Source organism: Siphateles boraxobius, unplaced genomic scaffold (genome assembly GCF_051911475.1).
Source record: "Siphateles boraxobius isolate OS27281-9 unplaced genomic scaffold, OSU_SipBor_1 21, whole genome shotgun sequence".
In the NCBI taxonomy this organism is placed as follows: domain Eukaryota; kingdom Metazoa; phylum Chordata; class Actinopteri; order Cypriniformes; family Leuciscidae; genus Siphateles; species Siphateles boraxobius.
The window spans coordinates 1,428,206-1,446,350 of NW_027508822.1; the positions used below are offsets into that span (position 1 = coordinate 1,428,206).

The window sequence follows — 18,145 nt, forward strand, 5'->3', positions numbered from 1 at the left end:
AATCAAAGAGTGAGCTGAAAGATTGTCCGCTGAGATGGTGACTACTGTGCCATAGGATCTTCTGCTTTCCCCATTACATGACAGAGTCACTCCCTCTGTCTCAAGAGATGTCACTTCTTCAATCAAAGGCTGAAACAGATTGGTATAGTTGGCAAGATCTTCTTCAATATACCGATGTCTGATTAATGATGAAAGGTAAATATTCTCAAGTTTTGATGTATATTTCTTAACAATGTTTCCGAGTTTAAAATACACAGCTGTCAGTTTATGTTTTCCCCTTTTAGAGCCTAAAGGGTTAACAATCTCAAACTCATTGATGTAGAAATGTAGACGTACATTGGATAAGGAAGAAAGCTCACAACTTTTGAACTGGTCTCCATCAGTGTAGTCCTCCATAACATCCTGATGTTTGGGTGTTTTCTCTTGGTTAAGATTTGCCCACACATCCTCATTATGAGCAATCTTTCTCAGCAGAGTCTTGAGAGGTATGTACTGGAAATGTGCACCATGTCGTTCTGTTTGATCCAGCGGAATTTGTACAGGTGCGATGTATTCAAGTTCATCTTCACAATAGTGCTCAAGCATCCATTCACTACTGATCTGTCGAAGGCATTCATCAAACATATTTTGCTGATCAAGTAGTTCAGATAAATTTTCATCAGCATCAGTGTCAATTTGATGTTGTTGTTGAAGATGAAATCTTATAATCTCAGCATAATGAGTGGAGGACTCCTGAAAGATGACTCGCAGGTTCTCCACAATACTGAACTGAACTGTGGCTGCAATACAATGTTTCTCTCTTAATTGCAAAATGAAGAGACAAAGATTGCGCTTGAGGTTTGGCAGTAAATCTTCTGTTCTAAACTCTCTGCAGTTCGCAATGTCCTCCACATTAGTGTTGGGTAACTCCTCTTCAAGATCATCAAAGTCCTCCGTATGTTCCTCTGAGTTACAATGCTCATTATCATCACAAGCTTCCTCTTCTTCACTGACCAATGAAAGAAGGTCTCTATGTTTGCGATAAATATGTGATCTATAGGAACTGAAGGTTTTGTTGGTCTTGCCACAACCATTCAATCCGCATGTGAATTCAAATGTTGGTTCATTTTGATGGTAAAGGCCAATATGTCGAATTTGTTTAATTAGGGAGAATGTTTGTTTGCTGCATAGTGGACAGTTAAAGAGAGTGGGCATTTCTGTCAGATTAACCTTGAAATGTAGGGATGAATTCCTGGAAACTGTTTGCAGTCAACCAATTAGCCACATCTTGGATTGTCCACTGAATCACCTCTGTGCTCATTCCTGTTTCAGTCTGTATACAGAAAAGATGGTGTTAAAATTTAGAGAACTGTGTTATCACATACATTTTCTTAATATGGGGATAAATTTTACCCATTTTGATTTGAGTTGTCGGAAATATAAGTTTTTATGTTTGATTTTTTCCCTTAAATTTTGTGACTTATTTCAATATATATATTTTTTCATTTAGGGTCATGAACATGAATGTGAAGTTTAAACACGCTGATGTGTTATTAAATGTGCATACAGAAATTGTATACAATCTTGCTGTCCATGGCTCAATTTTGAGGTGTATATTCAAAAGCAACTGTACAGACCCAAAATACAAAACACTTCTTTTTCAGAACTAGTCCACTACAGAAGTGCTAGTGTTTTTTACAGAGTTTAACAACTTTTTATTTTCAAAGTTTGTGAAAATAAAAAGCTGTTTTACCTGTTAACTGTCTGTCCCACTTATTGAGAAATAACTTAAAAATGACTTTTCCAACTTAAATTGTTACAAATCTTGAATAGCATGATTTTTGGGGAATTGTATTAAATCCAATTAGGGTCAATTTGACCCAAACCATACAGGCTGTAACCAGAAATCCAACAGTGCATAAAGGGATGGCTCACCCAAAAATGAACATTCTGTCATCAGTTACTCACCCTTAAGTTTTTCTAAACCTGTATAATTTCTTTGTTCTGCTGACTGACTGTTGAAGAATTGTAAGAGATCTGGGGCTCTGCCCCAGATCTGCTTGGTTTATCTTCAAAATGTCATTCCTTAGTGTTCATCAAAACAAAGAAATGTATACAGGTTTGACAATTTGAGTAACTGATGACAGAATGTTAATTTGTGGGTGAACTAACTTATCCCTAAACATTTTGTAATACAACCAGTTATAGCCTACATATAACGTTATACCGTTACGTTTTCTGCGTTCAAAACGGTTAACGTTATACTGGTTGTACGTTAGATGGCGCTTTGGGGTAACGTAAATTTTTCCGGAAAAATTACACACGGGAGTTTAATTAAAATCTTTAATATAGTTTTATATATTTCTTTATTTTATCTAGAAATTAAAATGAAACTACAAATCATTACTAGATCTAGCTAATTAACATTATTCAGTTAAGAACCACTGATGTAAATAATTAAAAAGATTATAGCTTAGTCCTTAGGCTATATCCATAAGTCAACTAATCATACCTTTTATTACTATATTGTTACTAAAATAAAAATGAGGGGGTAGAGGTTATATATATATTAAACCACAAATTGTTCATGTTTTTTCTTACCTTTTTTCAATGTTCTGATGAATCCAATCAATTTTGCGATCTTACTGTTGATAGAAGAGTCACAAAATAAGCTCAAACCTTATTATGACACACTACACTCATTATATTATCGCAGATATGAAGAAGGTTTATAGTTATTTTGACTTTTATTTTTTTCTTACCTAAGATATTCCTGTCGATCCTCTAGTAGCCTAGTCCATCAGCTGACGTCTCGCGAGTCGTGCATCAAAGTAACGGTTTAAACGGTTTTTTTGCATACCATTGAAGATTTCGTGATTTACGTAAACATTAAATTACTAATAAATTGTTATTATTTAGTATTGGCACAATTAAAGTGGTTAAACAATAATTAAAATGTTATTGAGGTTTATGTGTTTTGATTTTTTTTTTTTGTGGAAACAAATAGCCTACATTGTTACAATTTTCAAAACTTGTAATAATACTGATACTATACATGTTATTAGCCTACTATTAATATGAATAAAATAGTAGGCTAATCAGAACAGTATTATTGTTATGCATAATAAAAAAAATATTATTGATATTAGGCTATTAGGTTACTTCTTGGATATCATTTTTGCTAATCCAAGAGTAATTAATTAATAGCCTGACGTTTCAATAAACTAGACCTATATCTTTATCAAAACATAAATAAATAAAAGAAAACGATGTGAAAAAATAAAAATAAGAGCATAGGTTTGTAGTTCACTTTGCAATTTACAGAAATTGTTTTTTGATTAATGTTTACTAAATTATAATTTATTGACTTCTCTATAAAAATTGTTTGCATTTATCAAACGGGCGCCGTTTCACACTACTCCGTTTGCAGTGCGTATTTTTTCCCGTACCCATGTTAACAGGTTAGAGCTTTCACAGGCGTGTGCGGTCCGGCGATCCGTTGCAGGTGCGGTGCGTATACAGCAGTGCAGAGATCGTTTCCGCACCGAGTCTATTTTTGCTGTGCTGCACCGCACTGAATTAAAGTGGCAGCACATTGTTCACATTAAAATAGACATAGATTGACAAGAAACTGTATTAATTTCATCATATAGCCTACGCATAATTACAGTTAATGTGTTCAACAGTTACTAAATTATACTGGGTCAAGAAAAACAAAAAAGTATGATTATAGTCCCAAAAGTTGCAAAATGCCATCATATATGATTTTCTTTTCCCTAAAAAAATACATGATATATTTTGGGGAGGGGGCGGGGGGAAACTACATGTAAAACAAAGAATCACAATGATTAAGATACATTTTCATACTGTTTCAATGTCTTAAACAATGTCAAAGTTAACGTTTGGATTTAAAATCAACATAGCCTGCTGATCAGTAGCGCACTGCAAACGCAGCATATGTGAAAGCACTACGCTATATCGTGTGCTGCTCCTGTACCGTATAAGCACCGCAACACGCACCGCACACGGAGTATGTGTGAAACGGGCGTTAAGGTTAAAAAGGAACCTTGACAACAGGCCAGGTTCTTATATGAACCCCTTTGCCACAACAAAGGTTCTAAAATGAACTGACAACATGTGCCAAATAATCCATGGATCATTATAGAACTTATAGGTTCAACTTTGAACCTTTTTTATAGTTAGAAGTTCATATTTGCACTTTAAAGTTCTTTTTTGAACCCCAAAGGTTCAATGTCTTTTAAGAGTGTATATATGTATCTATCTATCTATTAATCTAGCGGTCAATATATATTTATATCTATGTATCTATTAATGTGTCACTATATGTATACTCTTGTGTCTCTAGCCTATCAGTCAATGTGTTGTGTAAATTTAAATGTAAGCCTAAATATAACTAAACAAATCGCACTATAAATGTCACTATATCACCAAAAATCCACTATCTCAAAATCAAACTCCTCTCACAAAAACCCACGAGGTCAATATGCGCTGATTTCACTTTTATACAGATGTGCGATTGTGTGGTCTGTTTCCGATCGTGTCAATCAAACGCTGATTCGGCGGATCACACCTGATGAAACACTTAGTGAAACACTTCGAGGCTTCGTTTGACCATAGTCACGTGACATGGGTGTTTTGAATCACGCTTCGAATCAGTGTTTCTAAACATCTGCGCCTCGGGATCTCGCAAAGCTTCGGAACGACTGTTTCGCGTCAGCCATCCCTACCTAAAACTCTTGTGTTATAGCCGGTTGGCTGACGTGTGCTTTTTGGTCTAGTGTAGGCCGGTAATTGTTATCCTGTAACCCTTACTCAGACTGTTTTGGAGGCCTCTGGTTTTAAAGTTGGAACTGCTTCACGTTTTAGTAACTGTTTCTTGTTGAATCCGGCATTGAATTCGAGGAGATTCTGGAAGCTGTCTTTCGTTAAATGCGCAGCACAGAGACCTAAATTACGATTGTAATTTTCAGGAACATAATCAAGCATAAATTGTATCCTTTGTTGACAAAGTACAACGTCCGTGGGAAGTAGGGCTGGGCGATATATCGCACGATATTGTTATGCGCATCTAATCAGTAAAGCCGGTTCCTTGATTAGTAGTAAATTGCCTTCACCTGCTTTCAGATGGAAGATAAATGGAAGATAAATTAACACTCAAGAGTTTTAAAGTTTAATGAGATAATTAAGTGATTAATTTGGTGATGATTGAGCATTATTGAAGACACCTAAAGCAGAATCACAGAAGGAGAAAATCTAAAATTGTAAGCAACCGTTATGGCGATCAGTGTTTACTTTAGTTGGACTCTGACCCTTATACTTTCACTTTAAATTTGTTTGTCTGCTGTTATTGATTTATTACAGTCAAATGAACAAAGAAAAGTGTGATCTGATAGTGTTGATTATGTTTTGACATAATCATGCTGTGTTCTGAAAAATTATTCAGATGAAACAGCTTTGTGATTCTACAGCGTATGATAATCAGTATTTTCCTTATAAATCAAAATATTTCATTTACATTGTTCTGATCAAAACACTTTCAGATGAGTTTTTGTAGAATCACAGACATCAATAATCAGCCTGTGAATCTCAACAATGGTGACAATAATAATCCTTGTTGCCACCAATCACAACTCATTAATGGCTCCCATCATGCATTGCGATATGAATAAATTATGATCTGAATTGTCTATGTAATTTACTTTCCCTAATTGAATATTCTGCTCGTCATCATTGTTGAGATGCATAGACTGAATCTTGATATCTGTGTGTGGCTAAAAGAAAATTATTTTTTTTTTTACAACTTTTAAGAAATCCTTTATATTATATCTCAAATTCTGGATATTTATGCAGAATCACAGTTATACTGTAACCAACAGCATAAATCACAAACATTAAGTTCAAATGATGATTGTCATAATAAAACCAAAACCATAAGATCCTATTTTTTTTTTCTTTGTTCATCTGGCAGTTATAACTCAGAAACAACAGCCAAACAAAATCTAAAGTTAATAATAAAAGGGTCAAGAGCCCAACTAAAGCAAACAATGATCGCCATAACGGTGGCTTACAATTTTAGATTTTCTCCTTCAGTGATTCTGCTTGTTAACATCAGGTGTCTTCAATAATACTCAATCGCAGTGATGGTTCTAGACCATTTCAACTGGGGGGGGGGGGGGGGGGGGGGGGGGCAAGCTGGGGCCAGTTGTACTGTTAGAAGGGCCATTTACATATAGACCTTATTGTTGTCATATAATTTTCTGCACTGCACTGCAGGCATTAACAGGCAAAATACCATGTTTATAATAATTCAACAATGTATTTGCATTTCCATTATATTTTTACATTTGCATTACATATTCAGTATTAGTCACAGTAACTGTAATTGACACAATGTCCTTCTTTCTCTTCATTTTGGTGAGAACTATAGAGCAAAAGCAATGGGGACCAAGAAGCTTATTAATTAATTTACTGAAAATAACTGACTTGCTAGGTAACTACTAACCGTTTACATGGTTCCTGCACACTTTTTAAAGTCAAATGTAAGGCTTTTTAAGACCCGAAGAAATCAAAATTCATACCGTACATTAGGGGTGTGCAATATTGACAAAAATATATCTCAATATTTTCAATGTTTTGTTGATAATTAGATATTTTACTGATTGTGTTTTTGTGTTGGTGCCATGGCTGGTTTAGGCCTGTTGTTGACTCACAAAGATATTCATATTTTTAATATTCTATGCAGTGGTCAGTTAACAGCAGGGACCGAAATTAATTTTTAATTAATTTTTAATTAATTTAATTTGCCACCTTAAATTGATTTCCAGGGGCATTTTCACCTATATATGGACATTCTTTCTAAACTTATTTAGAGTTTTGAATCACCTTTTATGTCAAATACTAACATTCAAATGATTCAGTAATTATACTTATTTATACAATAATACTTAATTATACAATAATTATACAGTACCACTGTTACCAGTCAAATTAATTCATTCAATCAAAATCCATCTTTGCAGTGCAGAGGTGACACAGAAGCGGTATTAATATATTTACACTCCATTTACAATTGCATAAATAAAGCTATGAGATTTTTTTTAAATCAATATTTAAATATGAAATGATTTCTAATTTTAACGTTTTAATTAAAGGGTAGTTTAAATATGAAACTAAAACCGCCAGTAGAAGGCGGCAAGTCACAGTCTTAATAAGTGAGTTGAGGGATTCATTCATTCAACCGATTTGTTCAAACGGCTGATGCATCCGGGAAAGGAGCAAGTGATTTGTTCCAAACGCGGATTTCAGTCAAGAAATCATCGCTGTCTGTTGCATTGAGACTCTGCTACGGTTTCATTTTGAAATTCTAGTCGGCGAAATAAAGGGAAAACAAACAATATTGACAATATTGTGTCTAAAAAGTAACTCCCAATGTTAACTTATTGTTAATATAACTGTTGTATAACATAAATATCACAGTTGCAATTGTGCACGGGAAAACGGCACTCTTGCTGATTTGATATTCTAATATAAGAACATAATATGATATAAATATAAGACAAAAACTAATTTGGGGACATAGCCTACCTATAACCGCACACAGCAGTGAAAGGACGATAGACAAGCGATGTCAGCTCACAGTGCCTCGTATACAGTTAAAACATTGATTACAATATCATAATAGACAATACACATCGCACACCCGATACGCACATAAAGAATGAACTTGCAACTGAACTGACATTTACCAGCTTTCTCCTTCTCTCCTCTCTCGCATGCAGGAGACAGACGCTATATTCTGCCGCGATTCCCGTGAATGTGATGCGAATTGTCACGTGAACAAGCAAATCCACAAAGATAGAATAATAAAAAAATAGTACGCATACAACGATAACAACGATAGCAAAAAACAGTTTTCTAAAAATTATTTCACACTCCACATTTAGGGGGCCAAGCTTGTTGTCACAGGGGCATATCCGCATTTACTAGACAGCACAAACTCCAGTGTTAAATTAACACTCCTGGGAGTGTATATGAGTCCACACTCAAGAGTGTTGAAGTTAATGAGATAATTAAGTGATTAATTTAGTGATGATTGAGCATTATTGAAGACACCTGAAGAATCACTGAAGGAGAAAATCTCAAATTGTAAGCCACCGTTATGGCGATCATTGTTTGCTTTAGTTGGGCTCTTGACCCTTATATTATTGACTTTAGATTTTGTTTGGCTGTTTTATCTGAGTTATAACTGCCAGGTGAACAAAGAAAAAAAGTGATCTGATGGCATTGGTTATATTAAGACAATCATCATTTGAACTTTATGTTTTTGATTTATTTTGTTTGTTACAGCATAACTGTGATTCTGCATGTAACTGACACAGAAGTCAGTTTTGTATTTCGTGTTTATTTAATTCTTTTATAAATATATAGTTAAGGACTTTTAATTTGAAACGGCTTAGTAAAGAGCTTTTGTGAGTGGAGACTAGAGTGACTCCAGGAAGAAAGTTGTCTACACCGCATGGCAAGCTGAAGCTATATTCTACATTTCTAAAGTGTGCTAAAGTTAATTTACTCATCTGAAGTCACAGAAGATATTAGAAGATGCAAGATTAAGTTCTCCTTTGGTAATAAGCAGCCAATGAAGTAAGTTTGTCATTTATGTTGTATGTGATAAATGTGGATTGTGTTGCTGTGTGGAAAAGAGTGATATCTATACAAAGACTATAGTTTTCTGTTAAAGTGAATTTAACTCTGTTTGGAAAGTTTACAAAGACAACATTTATTTATTTGATTTATTTATGTCTTTTTATATTCTTTATTGTAACTTTATTTTTGTATATTTAGTTCTCACGGCATCTTGAGTTGGATGGTTATCCTCATGGTGAACCAATCAATAAATCGCCTGTCATCAGAGAATCCTTGTGCTCGTGAAATTACTGGGGGGAGCTACAGTGAGAATTCATCTGCTCTTCACGGGTAGAAGAAGGAACGTTTCCAACCAGCAGTCAAGTTAACTCCAAGTTCCATCATTCTGGATTCTACAAGCACTGTATACACTGGTAACCAAGAAGCTAGTGACATGCACATCCACAGAGTTTAATGGCATTGTCAAGTTAAGACCAACAAGAACATAAGCACATCCAAGTTCAAGTTAAGGTGCTTGAAGTGGACTTATTCTTGCCATTTGCTGAAAAAATGACTCTTTAAGTGTACAGTACAGTGTTTAAAGAAGTGCGGGTCTTATGTACTTAGCTTTTCAAGTTTAAGTCATTTTTGAGCAGGTTTCAAGCCGCAAGTAAAGAAATAATTGTGAAGAATTAGCAAAGTGCAACGCCTAAAAATATCCTGATCTAAGTGTTATTGAATTTCGGTTACAAGTTTAATATACAGGTGATTTACTATTAAAATACTATTTTAACCAGAGTTAATAATCTAAGAGAGAAACATCTATTTACCTAAGTTCAGTTCAGTTCACGTTACATGTACAATTTGTCAATTAGAGTAGTCATTGTAACTAAGAGATACAGAAAATGGCAGAAGGTGGTCAGTCAGCTAAGAGTGACAAAGAAAATATAACAGAGACTGTGCAATCACAGCAGCAGCTAGAATCCCAAGAATGTGTAGACACGCAAGCATTATTAGCTGTTGATGACACAACAGAACAAGAGCCGCGAAGAAGTCAAAAAGCACGCAAGTTTACAGAGAAAGGTAAAGAGTTACATGATGAAAAGCTGACTAAACTTAAAAATTGCTTCCAAAGCTCTTATGAGAAATGGAAGACTCTCGCTAGAGAGGCTAGACAAAGACTAATGGGGCGTCTCTCCAATGACATGCTGAACAGCCTCATAGATGCAGTCAATGGTTCTTCAAATGATGTAAATGTTGCTTATGAAGAGTTGCAACAAAAGATGAGTCCAGACAGTGATACTCGCCGCAGAGTCGACACCTGTGGAGCAGTCACAAAATTGATAGTTGAGTCTGCATGGAGTCGTCTAGGTGAGGGAGTTGAGGGTCAAGATCTTCTTAGACCAGAAGCATGCTGTATTGATACAGGTTCTGTGTTCTCATCCATAGCCTCCAAATCAAGTTATGGACATTCCAGGTCTTTTCAGTCAATGAAAAATTCAAGTTTGAGCTCCAGAGGTTCAAGTTTTTCCTCCGCTAAGTAAAAAGAGGCTGCTGCAGAAATTGCTGCAACTGAAGCAACATTAGAAATATTACAGCAACAAGAGCATGAACTGGAAGAACTACAAAGACTTGAGGCTGAAGATAAAAGAAGAATAGCAGAACAAGAAGCTGAAGAATTGAAGCGACGACTAGAAAGAGAGGAAGAAGAAGCTAGGCTACGTGTTAAGATTGAAGCTGAAAATGCTGCTAGACGGATGGCGTTAGAAGACAAGCGCAGAGAGCTTGAGCGCTTGGAGACACTAAAAAGGTTGAATGCTGCAAAAGCACGAATGCAAGTCTACGAGCAGAACGAAGACTCAAAGGAAGAAACAAGAGAGTTACTTCGTGACTGCACATCTGTAAAAAAGAAGCATGTACCAAAGTTAAGCAGCTCCATGTCACAGAGCATACCTCCACAGGGAAGTGTAACAAAATCAAATCAAGAAGCCAGCACTGCAGACCTTGTTAAGGTGTTAGCAGAATCTATCAGCTCAAGTCGTCTTCCTATACCTGAACCTGCAACATTCTATGGAGACTCTCTCAGATTTAGCGATTGGAAAATCTCATTTCAAACTCTGATCGACAGAAAAAACATACCAGTGAATGAGAAGCTTTACTACTTACGCAAGTATGTGGAAGGACCAGCTAAGAAGGCCATTGAAAGTTACTTCCTGCTAGGCACGGAGTCGGCATATCAAGCAGCATGGGGCGTACTAGAGGAAAGGTACGGAAACCCATTCGTCATTGCTAAAGCCTTTCGAGACAAGCTTAATTCATGGCCAAAGATTGGTTCCAAGGACAGTGTTGAGCTGAGAGAATTTACTGACTTCCTCAGAGGCTGTGAAGCAGCAATGTCTACGATTAAGGGTCTTGAAGTCCTCAATGATTGTAATGAGAACCAGAAAATCCTTTCCAAGCTTCCTGATTGGTTGGCCTCAACGTGGAATCGCCAGGTCATAGAAATTGAAGAAGAAACTAAGACATTTCCTACCTTCAGTCGATTTGTAAAGTTTCTAACACGAGAAGCTAAGATAGCTTGTAACCCAGTGACATCACTTCATGCACAGAAGTCTAATGAGATCGGAAAGGGAAAGGTATCAAGAAATCAAGACACTAGAGCAAAGGTTTTAACAGTACAGTCCAGAGAAAAAGCAGAAGCTGCAAGATGTACCTTCTGTGAGAGACCAGGACATAATATTCACAAATGTCGTAAATTTATGGAGAAGAATGTTGCCGAGCGAGTCAAGTTTGTCCAAATGAATATGTTATGTTTTGGATGTTTGAAGCCTGGTCATCACTCAAAGAACTGTGAAGACAGGAGTGTCTGTGAGAAGTGTCAGAAGAAGCACCCATCATGTTTACATGAGGATCGTATCAAGGAAGCAAAGAGGACTCCACAGTCAGGTCAGTCAAAGGAGAAGTTAAAGAAAAGAAACCCAGAGTTGGTACAGAATGAAGATACCACAAGTGAAGCAACATCTAACCGAGTAATACGGGATGTAAATAATACTCACACCTCTACAATTGTTCCAGTATGGGTATCAGCTACCAGTGAACCAAATCATGAAGTTCTGGTATATGCACTTCTTGACACACAGAGTGATACCACCTTCATCCTGGAAGAGATAGCTCAAGCTCTTGACACAAAGAAGGAATCTGTGCAGCTGAAGCTCTCAACAATGGTATCAAAGAGTACAGTTGTCCCATGCCAGAAGGTAACTGGACTAAAGGTGAGAGGATTTTATTCAGATAAGAAGATCTCTTTGCCTGTAACCTATTCTAGAGAGTTCATTCCTGCAAACATAACTCATATTCCTACACCAAAAACTGCAAGAGTGTGGCCTCATCTAATGCATATAGCTGAGAAGATTGCTCCTCAACAAGTTTGTGATATTGGCCTACTGATTGGCTACAACTGCCCCCAAGCTCTCCTTCCTAGAGAAATTGTGTCTGGTAAAGAAAATCAACCATTTGCTCAAAGAACGGATCTAGGCTGGAGCATTGTTGGCTGTAGCAATTTCTCTGTAGACTACGGTGATGCTATTGGAGTGAGTCATCGCATTATAGTGAAACAAGTGCTGCCAAGTATACAGTCTTCTCTCAATCTTACAAGTGAAGTTCAGTACATCTGTAGAACACAGATCAAGGAAGTAATCACTCCACCAAATGTCATCAAAGCTCTTGAGTCTGACTTCAATGAGAAAGCAGCAGAGGATAGTTGTATTTCTCAAGAAGACCTACGTTTTCTATCAAAAATGAAAACGGGCATCAGACACAAAGAAGACGGTCATTATGAAATGCCTTTGCCTTTCAAAGAAGACCGACCAGATTTGCCCAACAATAAAGGATGTGCTATTCATCGCCTCAAATGCTTAGAAGAAAGGCTTAGAAGAGATGAGAAATACTATAGAGACTATGTAGACTTTATGAATGAGACAATTGCTCGAGGAGATGCTGAGAAGGTCCCAGCTGAAGAAACAGACAAGAACCCTGCTTGGTACATTCCCCATCATGGGGTTTATCATCCTCAAAAACCTGGAAAGATCCGTGTAGTCTTTGATTGCTCAGCAAAGTTCCAAGGTTCATCCCTCAATGACCATTTGCTAACTGGTCCAGAGTTAACAAACACCCTTGTAGGTGTTCTCTGTCGCTTCCGCAAGGGTCCGGTTGCAATCATGTGTGACGTAGAGCGCATGTTTCACCAATTTCATGTAAAGGAAGAAGATCAAGACTACTTACGGTTCCTCTGGTGGGAGAAGGGAGAGCTAGAATCCAAGCCACAGGTCTATAGGATGAAAGTACACCTTTTTGGTGCAGCCTCATCACCCGGGTGTGCCAATTACGGCCTTAAGCATATTGCTGCTCAAGGTCGTGGTTGCTGCAGTGAAACCTCCATTCGATTCATAGAAAGGAATTTCTATGTCGATGATGGGCTGACAAGTGTCTCAACTGTAGATGAAGCTATCAAGCTGATGAAGGAAGCAAGAGAGCTTTGTAGCACAGGAAGGCTGCGTTTGCATAAATTTGTGTCAAACAGTCAAGAAGTGAAAGCATCAATTCCTCAGGAAGAATGTGCTCAGAGTGTTGTGGAACATGACTTGGCTTTGGGTGAACTTCACATGGAAAGGGCACTTGGTGTGAAATGGTGCATCAGATCTGACAGCTTCCAGTTCAGAGTATTCGTTAAGGAACAACCGCTCACTAGAAGAGGAATCTAGTCCACAGTGGCTTCTGTATATGACCCACTTGGCTTTGCAGCACCCTTCAATCTTGTTGGTAAGCAAATATTGCAGCAGATGTGTCAAGATAAGGTGGGCTGGGATGAACCACTTAAAGATGACTTGTTGACAAAGTGGAAAGCTTGGCTTACAGATCTGCGAAACTTGGCTGATGTGAAGATTCAGCGATGTTATCTCCCGTCGACCTTTAAGGAAGTTCAGCGTTATGAGCTTCATCATTTCTCTGATGCTAGTGCATCGGGATATGGAGAATGCACATATCTCAGAGCTATTGGCATATCAGGAGATGTTCATTGCTCCTTGGTTAGGGGCAAAGCCAGAGTTGCTCCTACCAAGGTTACAACCATACCAAGGCTGGAGTTATCAGCGGCAGTAGTTGCTGTACAAACAAGTGACTTTCTCAGAAAGGAGCTGGAGATAGACAACTTAGTAGAGTACTTCTGGACTGACTCAAAGGTTGTCCTTGGATACATTAATAATGACGTAAAAAGATTTCATGTCTTTGTAGCAAATCGCGTTCAACGCATCAAACAAAGTACAGATAATAAACAATGGAGATATGTGAAGTCTGAAGAGAACCCTGCCGATTATGCGTCCAGAGGCCTTACAGCAGAAGAGCTCATATCCTCCAACTGGTTCACAGGACCAAAGTTTCTGTGGGAAGATGAACTGCCCAGAGATGTTAAGGTGGGAGAGATCATGGACAATGACCCAGAGCTACGAAAAGCTCAAGTTCATAAAACTCAAACAAAAGAAGAAAGATCAATGCTTGATCGACTTCACAAGTTTTCGGATTGGACAAGAGTGGTAAAAGCTATTGCAAGACTTCAGAGATGTTCCAAAGAAGTCAAAGGTCTAAGTTCAAGGGTCAATGAAGCCACCAGTATTGAAGAAAGACAGGATGCAGAACATATCATTATCAAAATGGTTCAACAATCAGCCTTTTGTGATGAGATCCAGAGACTCCGGCAACAGAAGGAGATTGAGTCCAACAACAGCACAGACAAACTGCATCGCCTGAATCCCTTCTTAGATGAGCATGGTATCCTCAGGGTTGGTGGTCGCTTAGTACATGCTGCATTACACCCACATGTGAAACACCCAGCAATTCTCCCACGACATAGTCATGTATCAACATTACTCATCAGACATTATCATGAGCAAGTGTATCACCAAGGGAGAGGGATGACTATAAATGAACTGCGATCAAACGGGTTCTGGATTTTGGGGTGTAGCAAAGCAGTGTCTTCATACATCTACAAATGCACTAGGTGCAGGAAACTGAGAAGATACACCGAAGAGCAAAGGATGGCGAATCTTCCTCCGGAACGTATGGAAACAACCCCTCCTTTCACATACTGTGGGATGGACTGTTTCGGTCCTTTCTACGTCAAAGAAGGAAGAAAGGAGTTGAAGCGCTATGGGCTTCTACTTACATGTATGTGTTCTAGGGCGGTCCATGTAGAAATGCTGGATGATTTATCCACTGACGCATTCATTAATGCTTTGCGTGCTTTCATTGCCATACGTGGACCTGTGCGTCAACTTAGATCTGACCAGGGCACTAATTGCGTTGGTGCAAAACGAGAATTCGCTGAAGCACTAAAGGAAATTAACCAGGAACGCCTAAAGGAGTTTGGCTGTGAATACGTCATGAACACCCCATCAGCCAGTCACATGGGTGGCATTTGGGAGAGGCAAATTCGGACAATAAGAAGTGTTTTGACATCCATTCTGGATCAATCAGCCAAAAGACTTGATAATGCCTCACTAAGAACATTTCTCTATGAAGTCATGGCTATTGTGAATAGCAGACCCTTAACCACAGAGCATCTGAATGATCCATCTGGTCCGCAGCCTCTTTCACCTAACCATATCTTGACTATGAAGACTTCAATAATTTTGCCACCACCTGGAGAGTTTGTCAAGGAAGACCTTTACCTTCGTAAGAGATGGCGTAAGGTGCAGTATTTAGCGAATGTGTTCTGGTCAAGATGGAGAAAGGAATATCTTCTAAACCTGCAACACGGGCAGAAATGGCACAGACGTCGTAGAAATGCAAAGGTTAATGATGTTGTCATTCTGAAAGATGACACAGCTCCACGCAGTCAGTGGAAGCTAGCGAAGGTAACAGAAGTGCACAGTGATACAGATGGCTGTGTGAGAACAGTGAAGTTATTGATCAGTGATTCGACACTGGATAAAATGGGCAAACGTGTTACTAAACCGACTTACCTCGAAAGGCCCATCCAGAAAATAGTTACCCTGATTGAAGCAGATTAAGAGCTTACCTTGTGTCTACCATTCCTTGGGTTAATCCATACTATTTTTTGATTAAAGGTTATGTCTCTAAGTTACAAAAATCACAAGAAAGTGTTTTGGTGGGAGTGTAACTGACACAGAAGTCAGTTTTATATTTTGTGTTTATTTAATTATTTTATAAATATATAGTTAAGGACTTTTAATTTGAAACGGCTTAGTAAAGAGCTTTTGTGAGTGGAGACTAGAGTGACTCCAGGAAGAAAGTTGTCTACACCGCATGGCAAGCTGAAGCTATATTCTACATTTCTAAAGTGTGCTAAAGTTAATTTACTCATCTGAAGTTACAGAAGATATTAGAAGATGCAAGATTAAGTTCTCCTTTGGTAATAAGCAGCCAATGAAGTAAGTTTGTCATTTATGTTGTATGTGATAAATGTGGATTGTGTTGCTGTGTGGAAAAGAGTGATATCTATACAAAGACTATAGTTTTCTGTTAAAGTGAATTTAACTCTGTTTGGAAAGTTTACAAAGACAACATTTATTTATTTGATTTATTTATGTCTTTTTATATTCTTTATTGTAACTTTATTTTTGTATATTTAGTTCTCACGGCATCTTGAGTTGGATGGTTATCCTCATGGTGAACCAATCAATAAATCGCCTGTCATCAGAGAATCCTTGTGCTCGTGAAATTACTGGGGGGAGCTACACTGCATAAATATCCAGAATTTTAGCTATAATATAAAGGATTTCTTAAAAGTTGTTTTCTAAAAACAAATCTTGCATTTAGGCACACACAGATTTCAAGATTCAGTCTATGCACCTCAACAATGGTGACGAGCAGAATATTCCATTAGGAAAAGTAAAAAAATTACATAGAAAATTCAGATCATAATTTATTCATATCGCAATGCATGATGGGAGCCATTAATGAGTTGTGATTGGTGGCAGCCACTGCAACATGCTTTATTATTGTCACCATTGTTGAGATTCACAGGCTGATTATTGATGTCTGTGTTTCTAAATAAATTTTTTTGAAAATGTTTTGATCAGAACAATGTTTATTAAATATTTTGATTTTTATAAGAAACATACCTATACTCATATATGCTCTAAAATCACAAAGTTGTTGCCAATAAGTTAATCCAAACTATCTCAATAAAATGCATTTTCAGATAACAGCATGATTTTGCCAGAATATAACCAACACTATCTGATCACACTTTTCTTTGTTCATTTGACTGTTATAATTAAATAACAGACAAAAAAAATTAGACCAACTAAAGCAAACACTTATCGCCATAACGGTTGCTTACAATTTGTGATTTTTGATTTCAGTGATTCTGCTTCTTAACTTCAGGTGTCTTCAATAATGCTCAAACCTCACTAAATTAATCACTTAATTATCTCATTAACTTTAACACTCTTGTCAGTTAACTACGGCTCTTTGTAGTAAATGCCGCTCCATCTGAAAGCAGGTGAAGGCGATTTACTACTAATCAAGGAACCGGCTTTCCTGACCAGATGCGCACAACAATATCGTGCGATATATCGCCAAGCCCTAAATGTGAGGAAAATTAATTTACACTTTGAAACTGTAAAACTAAACTGTAATTAATGTTTGGATTTGAATTTTAGGAAAGCCGCTGCTTGGTAGGCCTAGTTCCTGGTGCCAGTTTTGGTTGTCTGTTAAGTCTTCGCTGACACTGGTAAGTTGTTTATTGTCATGGGGGGGGGAGAAGGTTGCACTGATTCAGGGCTGGAGCAAATAGTGTTTCCCACAGGATTTTCTTGTGACAGGATGCATGTTGAACTGAACGAGCTGAGAGAGAGAGCGCCCCAGTCGCGCGCGCGCTCTCTCTCTGCGGAGCCAGGCGAAAGTATACCATCTCAAAACTAATCTCTCTCTCTCTCTCTCTCTGGATGTCATATAAACACAGGCACACACATAACAGGGTATTTCTCATATACATGCAGCTAACGAAATGCAAAAAAAGCAGTGGTGTACTCATTTATGCTCACACAACAGGGGTTACACCCTCAGTTCAGGAAATGCAGAATAAGCAGGTGTGACCAGTCTTCGTTTAGCTCTGCGTTGTGTTTGTGGATGAACGAGACCGGGCAACAGAAAGTACTCCAGACAGATTTTATTCTGCATGAATAAAAAGAAATATCACATCAAAAGCGAGTCTGTGGCCTTCTCTCGCGATTCAGCCTCTCTTCAGTCGCATTTACCGCGAACTGCAGGACATTTTACACTTTTATAAACATGCATTTCAGTTTCTCATATAATCAAATCTTGTTGGTTCAAAAGATTTCACAAAAAAATAAAAGCATTTTACATAAATTCAAAACAATATTAACATAAACATGAAAGAGAACATACCTGCATGAATAAAAAGAAATATCACATCAAAAGCGAGTCTGTGGCCTTCTCTCGCGATTCAGCCTGTTAGTGAAAGGCATTATTTTAGCCAACA

At 37.6% G+C, this 18,145-nt stretch overlaps 1 protein-coding gene across 1 annotated transcript; it reads left to right on the top strand.

The window, feature by feature from the left end:
• The first annotated feature begins 8,481 nt into the window (after window positions 1–8,481).
• Window positions 8,482–16,335, top strand: LOC143746067 (uncharacterized). The gene is made up of 2 exons (XM_077237784.1): window positions 8,482–8,640; window positions 8,842–16,335. The coding sequence occupies exon 2, from the start codon at window positions 10,380–10,382 to the stop codon at window positions 13,380–13,382; it is 3,003 nt and encodes a 1,000-aa protein (XP_077093899.1). The 5' UTR covers window positions 8,482–8,640; window positions 8,842–10,379; the 3' UTR covers window positions 13,383–16,335.
• The last annotated feature ends 1,810 nt before the right edge of the window (window positions 16,336–18,145 follow it).